At 41.5% G+C, this 9,968-nt stretch overlaps 2 protein-coding genes across 2 annotated transcripts; one reads left to right on the top strand and one right to left on the bottom strand.

Annotated features, from left to right (window-relative positions):
• Window positions 1–2,325: 2,325 nt before the first annotated feature.
• Window positions 2,326–5,444, top strand: LOC111955420 (c-Myc-binding protein). Its single transcript, XM_023975644.2, has 5 exons — window positions 2,326–2,642; window positions 3,004–3,076; window positions 4,090–4,138; window positions 4,834–4,963; window positions 5,168–5,444. Exons 1-5 carry the CDS (start codon window positions 2,628–2,630, stop codon window positions 5,210–5,212), a joined length of 312 nt encoding a protein of 103 aa, XP_023831412.1. The 5' UTR covers window positions 2,326–2,627; the 3' UTR covers window positions 5,213–5,444.
• A 1,428-nt stretch (window positions 5,445–6,872) lies between these two features.
• Window positions 6,873–8,581, bottom strand: LOC111956173 (gap junction alpha-9 protein-like). Its single transcript, XM_023976623.2, has one exon. It carries the CDS (start codon window positions 8,564–8,566, stop codon window positions 7,016–7,018), a length of 1,551 nt encoding a protein of 516 aa, XP_023832391.1. The 5' UTR covers window positions 8,567–8,581; the 3' UTR covers window positions 6,873–7,015.
• Between the last annotated feature and the right edge of the window lie 1,387 nt (window positions 8,582–9,968).

The raw sequence follows: 9,968 nt of genomic DNA, 5'->3' as shown, positions 1-9,968 counted from the left end.
GCGCATAAAAGGTGTTTCCATTGGCATAATTAATCTTACCGACACAAAAAGATCTCACCATGTTGACTGTAAAAAAATGTATCTGTTGGCATTTGTAAAATTGTACTGAAACTTCCTGTTTCGATCTTCAGTTTAGAATGCAATTTGATTAATCAGCTGTGTTTGCTAGGGATGGAGAAACAGTGTGACACCAATCAGGCCCTCGAGGACTGGAGTTGTCCACCCCTGCCCTATATAGTGCATTACTTTTTTGACCAGGCCCTGGTCTGGTCAAAAAAGTAATAAAGACAAACGCCTCTAAGCAGAGGAGAGTCACCTATTTTTGAATACATAAACATCTGAAACTAGGCTGTACAGCCTTCTCAATGTTTGCCATGGGTAGTGCAACATCTAACTGTACTAATAGTCTCACTTGAGCATCAATGACAAGATCATCTCATAGACAAAGTCCACCTGACCAGGCAAATCCCAGATTTGGAAATTGACGAAAGAGCTGCTGGAGATGTCAACATTGTAGATGTTGTTGGTGTTCTCCAAGAACAGTGTGTGGCGACATCTTGTGGAATACAACCTGGATAGTGGAGCACAATGAAGCGAATTTATGCTTGATCCGAAAATGTGGTCGGAGGCTTTGTGTAGCGGGTGTGACGCAATTGCGTATCTGCCAGAGACACGCAGTGGCCAAATCAAGCTCTGTCTGTACAGCATCGCCGTGCCCTCTTAAAATTTTGTGGAGGGCACCGTACGGTATAGCTCCGCATTGACATGATTGGTTGACGGTAGGTGGGGGCGGTAAGTCCTGTACAAACACAAACTCCCTTCTTTGACAACTTCCTTCACTGTAGTCCTTGGTTTACTGTCACCTGACGTGTTCTCGATATCTGGTTCCTCCATTCCGTAGCCAAAATCATTTGGGAAAGATTGTACAAACCATAGCTCCCTGCCAACGCAGAATCTTCGTACTGAATCGACATTTGCCTCAAATCTGCCAGCTAATTAACGCTAGCAGCTGTTAAATCCACTGATCAAATTCAATCGTGTTTAGCTAGCACTGGTTTAGTTGACAACCAAGTGACTTGAAAATATATTATAGTGTTGTTATATGGTGTATTCACCACGAAATAAATACCAGCATTGTAGTGTCAAAGTAAACATTAATTTACACTAATTCTGCTTCCAAGCACTCCCAAGTGTTAGCTTGTCAACTAGGGTCGTCACTAGTTATCACAAAATCATAATTATGGTTAAACCCCGCCTATTTTCAAGTTTTAATGTCACATGAGCAAGTACAGTGGAATGCATTTCTTGTAAACTCAAAACCCAGCAATGCAATAATTAACAACACTGTAATACTAGGAAAAAACAGTAAGCATACTAAATACACAGGGTCAGTAACAATACCATATTTACAACGTGCAGGGATATTGGAATAGTGGAGGTAGATGTGTATAGGGGTAAGTGACTGGGCAACAGGATATAAAGGCCTATTCGGGCGGGATTAGCTTTACTGGGCGAGCTCGAGTTATGTACACGAGTACCAAACACCAAATCTGTCATTTTAGTCCCGTCCGAATCTGCCATGTCAATAATTGTTACACGGCAGGAGAGTAACAATTCCAGACAGAATAACCTAATGTTTTTCTAGGCTAGCTCCAAAATTCTCTGATAATACTAGTCCTGTGCGAATCGACATCCCTGTGTTTTGAGAGAAATATTGAGAGAAGAGTTTGACAAGTGTTGCTCGCAGTTTGAGCAAAAAAACAAGAACTGATTCGATACATTTAAAAGTGCTGCGCATAGTTTATATATGAAGGGCCTACATGTATCAAATTTCGCTGTGAATGCTTTTGTTAATACGTTATGTGCGAATGAATTGAACATCGCCAAATGCATCATACAAAAATATTGCGCTTATTTAATGCAACCCTTGATGTTAATAGATCGCAAAGCAGCATACAACTGAGCTAAATGTTTGGAAATTACAAATTCACTTTCTCATTCATAGTCTAAAAACGCATATCAAGCGCAAGTGCGCTGTTTAGCCCTAACCGTAACCCTAATCACACTGCTAACATTATGCCTAACATTAATTAAGACCTAAAAGCACATTTTTGTTTTCATAAACTTTTTCGACATAGCCATTTTCTTTACTTTATGGCTGTGGTAACTAGTGACAACCGTCAATTTGTCTGTTTCGTCTCATTTCCGCCATAAACTGTATTTTCCCCGCTCCCTCAATGTCATTGGTACTCCAGCCAAACGCTGTTTCACTACATGGCCATGAGATGGCGCCAAATATATAGCTAGGGTTTTTGCCTAATGCCTTTACACAAGTAGCTCAGTTTCAGTTTCATTTATTGAATAACAAATAGTGAAGTAACCGACAGAGTATAGAAAAGTCCATCATCATTATCATCATATTAGAACATCATCAATCATTGACATTTTATCCCATAATTCACAGTTTAGCTAATTATTTTGTTGTCGTTTTGTCGTTATAGCAACCGTACCACTGTGGGAGAAATTGCTTTGTTGCAGTCAGGCTCTAGGTCTTGTCGGCTGTTGCGTTTATAGCTAGCTAGTTTACGAACGTTAATCATCATAACGCTACATATCTGTTCGCAATAATGGCCCATTACAGAGTAAGTATACGAAACTTTTCTTCAATGAACTTCAAACACGAGTGGTTTGAAGATATTTCTTTCATGTCCTATGTTTTCACTTGTTACATTGTAACTAAGTTAGCTAACTAACTGCATTCATTGATTACTTTGTATCTAGCGTAGCCCTCATTCATTGGAATCAGCTGTGTGGTTGTGCTAGTTAAACAATTCGTTTTCAAAGTTTATGGTCAACCAGGCATATTTTTTTTTGTATTCTGCTTACCTGCCTGGAAACTTTCAAAAGAAACTGAAGTAGAGTTATATAGCTACAGATTTAAATAGCCTATGCACAAATGTTTTGTTAGTCTTTTGAATCTTCTCATCATTGTTGATTTCACAGGCTTCAGAATCCAAGAGAGAACAATTTCGAAGGTATCTAGAAAAAGCTGGAGTTCTTGACAGTCTCACCAATGGTAGGCCTCTTTCAGAAATTGAAGAACATTACTGGCAAAGTTTCTTTAATATGTCTAAAGTTTCTCATGAGGTATACTTTGATTTTGTGCCTCATGTTCATCATTTTGATTCCAAATCCTAACCACTTGCATAGTCTATAGCAGGGGTGTCAAACATAGGCGAGGGTGTCCAATAAGGTGATTTGAGTTACAAAAAAACTCAATACACTTTAACATTTTAGATTGACATTTTAGTCATTTAGCAGATGCTCTTATCCAGATCGACTTACCGGCGCAATTAGGGTTAAGTGCCTTGCTCAAGGACACATCAACAGATTTGTTACCTAGTCGGCTCAGGGATTCGAACCAGTGACCATTTGGTTACTGGCCGAATGCTCTTAAAGGGAAACTTCAAAAATGTTCAACGTCATAGGTACTTCAGCACCACCCCAACATCAACATATGTGAAAATGGTATATAAGTGTTTACAATGACATCATCGGTGTGTATGAGGTGATTTTGTCCAATTATTAGTAGGCAAATTGGTTGATGTAATTGAAAAACATATCTTTGTCATTCATAATCTCCAGCACCACCTCAACATTAACATAAGTGAAAATGGCGTATTTCTATGTTTTGTAGTAAAAAAAGACAATGAAGTAAACATTAAAAATGTTTTCCCTTTAACCGCTAGGCTACCTGCCGCCCATGACAAAAACAAATCGAATACAGTACAGTTTCTTGACTTTGTCCAGTTTGCTATAATCACCGAAATGAAAACTAGACCGTCAGGGAGCATCAAATACCAACAGCGATGATTACTAGTTTTTTGCACATTTTCACGGTGAGGATATATAACACATATTCAGTGAGGCTCTATGGGACCTTGTTGAAGAACGAATGCGACCCCCGGGGCAAAACCTGTTTGACACCCCTGATCTATAAAAAAACCTGTTTGACACCCCTGATCTATAACAAAACTTTGACTCACATATCACCACCAATATCCATAACAATTGTATTGCTGTTTGCAGTGTTGGTCGCCCTGTACGAGGAGCCAGATAAACCTAATAATGCTTTGGAGTATCCTTTTGTCTTGGTTTGATTAATATTCCAATATGATGACAACAACCATGAGCACAGTCTCAACTGATCCCGTTGGTGCAGATGTTGCTTGCTGATTCAGCTAGTCACTCAGCGTTGGGCAGAGAGAATACCTTGCCTGAAATCTGATGACTACTGCCCCCCCTGGTGCAAAACGACCAAGTGTAGACTTTGTGTACATTACAGCAGCCTCGTCTAAAATTGTCGTTGTTCATGTGACGTCTTTTAAAAGGCTCTTTTTCTTATTGTTCTATTAACTAATTTACCGCCTGGTGATATCACCAGGCAGGCCAAAACTACATCCCACCAAAACAGGCTGAAATTTCAGGTGGCCTTTTCAAAACAGCTCTTACACGAAAAGGGCATTATCATAATTCTCACAATTTCACAGCATTATGCCAACCTCATAGTGTGGAAATATATAAAACACAGGAAAATCACATTTTTGACTGCACTGGGCCTTTTTAAAGAGAGTTTAGGGTGTGCAGTGGCTGCCCCCCCCCCCCCCCCCCGACCAAATATTGCCTCTGGTGATATGGGTTCAAACTCTGATTACGCCACTTTCTATTCTATGCACCAGCAGCTCTCCTCTATCTCCCCATCTCAATCACTTCTTGTTCACTGTAGCTATCAACAACAACAAGAGTTTAGACTAGCCTTCACCTAAACCCCAGCTTTCTAAAGCATCACCTTGGTGTGGCTGGTGCTGAGCCAGGAGACGCGGAGGCCCTTCGTCTGGAGCTAACTGAGCTACAGCAGAAGTGGGATCTTCTCATGGAGGAAAACAAAGACCTCAGAAACAGGGTCAGAGAGAATTGAACATTTTTCCTAAATTCAAGGGTTTGTTTCCCGGACCCAGATTAAGTTTAGATTCTCCATTGATCTTGTTTTTTTTTAGCCCAGAACTAGACTTAATCTGTATCCGGGGAAACCACCCCCAAAATACCCCAAAAATATCTAATCCCGGTACGTTGCAAATACCAGACTTTTCTCTACTTTGTTTTACAGCTTCTGCAGTATGAACCAGCACCCGAGGATGGAGCAGCAGAATAGCGGAGTTCGTTGACTTGTTCTTTTTGTCCACTGTTTTGAGAGAAAAAAGGCACTTCTGAAGCTATTATTTCTTAGTAGTATTATGACACTATACCCAAGGATGGAAGAACTGTTAATTGCAAAAGCAATGTATTTTTGTTAAGTAGTATTTTCTGTGTACAGGCACTTGTTCAATCTAAAGTGTCAACTATTTCTCTCCAATTTCAAGTCAATAAATACTATTTTCAGCAAATATTCCTAATGCAAAGTTATTGTTGATGTATCTCTAGATGGAATTCCCAACTGATCCTTGCCTATTCATTTAAATGCCACACACACAGGGTCACCGTGACAACAGGCCTACTACAACTTCTGGTCCAGTATGGGGTTAGCATTCAAAGCCAATGTTCTTGCCTGTTGCTGTTTGGATTTATATTTTTATATCTTGATAAACTAATTATATTAAAATATCATCTCATTAGTAATTCAAGAATATCAGTACTTTATTTTATCAAGTAAAATGATTGTACAATTGTGAATATACAAATCAATGTATGATGTAGTGTTTAGTAAAAATAAAGTACAATTTCATATAAGCAATAGACCTGTACAAAATCAGTCCCATTTCCTCCCAATCAAAATGTATAATTTACTTTGTCAAATGGCTTTGTGCCACAATAATATCAATGCTTTTTCAGGATGGAGGACATCTGCAGTATCCCGACCTGAAAGAAAACAGAACAAGTTGAAAATATTATGTAACTGGTTTATCCAAAGGCTACATTGTTGTAGTAGTTCAATTATAGTTGAACTGAAATAATCTGTTTCTTTGTTATTAGTTGGATCGTTTAAATAAAGTTGGCCAGTAGCCTATATCAGCAAAGAAACTGTCAATTGGACTGATACTAAAATAGATTGTTGTTATGTCCCTGGGAAAATGTCCTCTGATTAGATTGGTAGCTAGTGAACTCCAGCCACCAATTTAACTTGTAAAGTCAAATTCACTTGGTTATTGTGCTTTTTAAAAGCACAATACCTTAAATACAATATTGAGGAAATCATGCTTTGAAACTTTTTCCTTGTTAACACATTCTTTCCAATGAATATCATTGATTGAGTTTTGTGTTACGTAATTGCGAATTACAGCCTAAAGGATATAGATTTTCTGATTCTGCTTTCCATTGCTCTTGGTTCATTGCAGTAAGCCTTGCATTTATATGCACGCAATGCAATGAAAGTCCTTCAAACTAAAACAGACCTGTCAACAATGTCTGTTGTCTTTTTATCTAGATTTACTAAGTGTTTTCCATTGCAAAATTCTGCTTTGCTTTTTGTCTTCTGAAAATAACAGGTGCAAACTTGGTGCATAAAACAGAGTGACTAAATGCATTGTGGCCTGGGCCCAGAGCAGTTTATCTTAACGTTAATACTGTGTACTCAACTTCACTGACAGAAAAACATCACTGTCTCAAGAACTGCAAATCTATGGAATAATATAATTTCTTAGGCTACACTTCAGGGCACACTTAGCTAACACCGTAACAGTGTATCCTGAAACATAGCCTATTTTTTATTTAACCTTTAATTAACTAGGCAAGTCAGTTAAGAAAAAATTCTTATTTACAATGACGGCCTACCCCGGCCAAACCTTCCTCTAACCCGGACAACGCTGGGCCAATTGTGCGCCACCCTATGGGACTCCCAATCACGGCTTGTTGTGATACAGCGTGGAATTGAACCAGGGTCTGTAATGACCGCTGCGCCACACGGGAGCCCCAACATCGTAACAGTTTCTTGTGACATGATGAGATAAGGTAATAAACCTCAGATCTGCAGGTCGCCTGGAGCTCGCCTGCTGCTGCCGTTACTTGCCAGTGACATTCGGCGGTTGGGAGAGCAGACGGGAGGGCTGTTGCCATCGCAGCTGTGCCGAGACACTGAGCTCAGTTCTCCTATTGAGTCTTGGCTCTGGGGCCTGCTCAGTCTCTTGATGTCCGGCTTAGAGAAGGCCCTGACTCGACTGGCAGCAAAGCTACAGCGTGGCTTCATGCTTATAGTCCCAGGGAAGGAGTCCCCACTGTCTGAGCCATTCCCCTCCACCACAGTGGAACAGTTCCAGGGGGCACTGACCCTCCGTGGTTTTCTTGCAATGACCGAAAGGGTCGGGCATGAGGAGGCATCCATCAAGGGTAGCACGGGTAGGGTGGGGTACTCAGAGCCCCGTGATCCTGTGAAGTCCATGTGGTGGGTGAGAGGATCTACATGGGGAAGAGGATGCACGACAAGATCCTCTGGCTCATCCTTCTTGTCCACAAGGGCAGAGCGTGTCGTCTCACGGTTGATGTTCTTTGAGTTGCTGTTGTGCTCAGGACGTGGCACTGCCTCCTTACTGGCTGTATTGTGACTGTCTGTACATGGCTTGACACCAGGGTCCACCTGAATAGGAACAAAGGCAGAGGAGGCATTGAGGAGGGAATGCGTTGGTCCGTTGCCCTGTTTCTCTATCAGGAGTGTGTACCCACTGGGTCCGCTGGGGATAACAGGCTTGCAGCCCCCAGAGGTTCCCCCCATGTTAACTTGTTTGACGTCAGAGTTTCTTTTGGATTTGCTACGGTAGTAGTCATCCTTCAGGTGTGGGTGGTAGGCCAGGATGCCCTTCTTAAGCTTCCTGTAGCTCAGGTGCGTGATCTCCAACAGGCTGAGGAAGAGGGAGACGGCAGCGATGCCCTGCATGAACATCATGAAGACAGTCTTCTCCGTGGGCCTGGAGACAAAGCAGTCCACCACATTTGGGCACGGCTCCCTCTCGCACTTAAACAAAGTGTCCAGGTGATGGCCATAGAGGAGGTACTGGCCCATCATGAAGCCCACCTCCACCACAGAGCGGGTGACGATGTGGGCCACATAGGTCTGTAGCAGGGACCCTCTCAGCGGGGCCTTGTTGAGCTTCCCCAGATCCAGCTGTCTCATCTCCCTCTCAATACGTCTCCGCACCTCGATCAGTTCCACGGCCACTGCTTCCAGCTCCCGACGCAATGCTGCCCTGTTAGTGTGGCGCGTCTTCTCCAGAGCTCGCAGCTGGTAGATGGCGTGGCCCATGTAAACCAGAGAGGGTGAGGAGACGAAGATGACCTGCAGCACCCAGTAGCGGATGAGAGAGATGGGGAAGGCTCGGTCGTAGCACACGTTGCGGCACCCTGGCTGTTCAGTGTTGCAGATGAAGTCGGTCTGCTCGTCGTTCCACACGTCCTCTGCAGCGACGCCAAGCACCAGCATCCGGAAGATGAACAGGATGGTCAGCCAGATCTTTCCCACCATGGTGGAGTGGATATGCACTTCCTCCAAGATCCCACCCAGGAAGTTCCAATCTCCCATCTTCACGCGGGTTTTGCTAATTAATGGGCAAAATGATATGTTAAAAAGCAGAAAATATGGAAAATGGAATGTCAAGATGAAGTGTATGGGGAGGTCAATAATAATACATGGACAAACATTATGGACAATCAATGTTTATTATAAAGCAGAATTGATGATGACGATGATATAAAAGGGGAAACCTGCCATTCCTACATCCATTTTGGGATTTCTAAATTAAGGATATGTACCCATTGATTATTGAAGAATATAACTTTTATAAATGCCTCATGAGCTTAGTTCAACTGTCGTACCCTGTCAGAACCCAAAATATAAGCATGTTTTACTCCTAATGTTTTTAAACAAAGTAAATGTAAACAAACACTATACAACCTAAAAAAAATGGTTAAAACTATAATGTTGATATCATAGATTGTCAGTCCTTGCATCCATAGTTCTGTATGAATTTGAGTGGTAAAAAATGTCCAGCCCCATCCCTCAGCTTTTTAACAAAACGGGTGGGAAAAACACTTTGTTATTGTTTCAACTGTTGATTTGTCTCTTTAATAATCATTATAATATCACTTGCTAATCAATGACTAATGATAACCATTAGTCCTAATTGAATGATCATTAGGTAATACAATATCAAATGAAATAATAATTGACTAGGTACAGAAAAAATGATCATCCCCCCCCAAAATATGCAAATTATATGAATCAGAATGCAGTGGTCTTTGTGAGATTAAATCAGAAGGCCTCTGGTGGGAAAAAATAAGTTAAAACTCAATCTAAAATCACATAAGTAAACTTACCTTTCATTGGGGAAATAATATGTACATAAACAGACATTTTAGAACAAAATATTTGGACGTTTGATACAATCCTGTGCTCATTGTCAATCTTTTTATCTTCTTAGTAAACCATAGGATACCCAGCCCAGAACTCCACAGCTGATTACATGAAAACGAAACAAAAAGCAGCCCGTTGGCCTGGGTTGGTGAGAACTTTATAGCCTGCCAAGAGAAATCAATTATACTATTAGTTGTCATTTACCTTGCAGCAGTATGAACGGACTGCCGGTGGTGGGGAGCCCTGCAGGTCATCGGGTAATAGGGGACCGCCAAAATATTCAATCGTTTGTCTATTTGTGGATCAGAGGACCTCAAACCCCTGTGACCCTCGGTGGCGCTCTACCCTGTGATGCCTGTAGTGGAATATGATGTGGTCTGTCCGATACACAGACACTGAGCCAGAGCACTGGCTCACCCCCTTTTGGTCCCAGTGGCTCTGAGTGCATCTCTACGGGGAGCCAGCAGTTAAAGTACACATCTATTAGGTCAAATATATCTGAAGTGGATTGATATGCCTGCCAGTGGTTACTAAGTGGTGTCTACTTTGGGAATAAGTACAAAACAATTAG

This window comes from Salvelinus sp. IW2-2015, linkage group LG31, assembly GCF_002910315.2.
Source record: "Salvelinus sp. IW2-2015 linkage group LG31, ASM291031v2, whole genome shotgun sequence".
Lineage (NCBI taxonomy): Eukaryota > Metazoa > Chordata > Actinopteri > Salmoniformes > Salmonidae > Salvelinus > Salvelinus sp. IW2-2015.
This window is presented reverse-complemented; position numbering and strand designations above follow the sequence as displayed.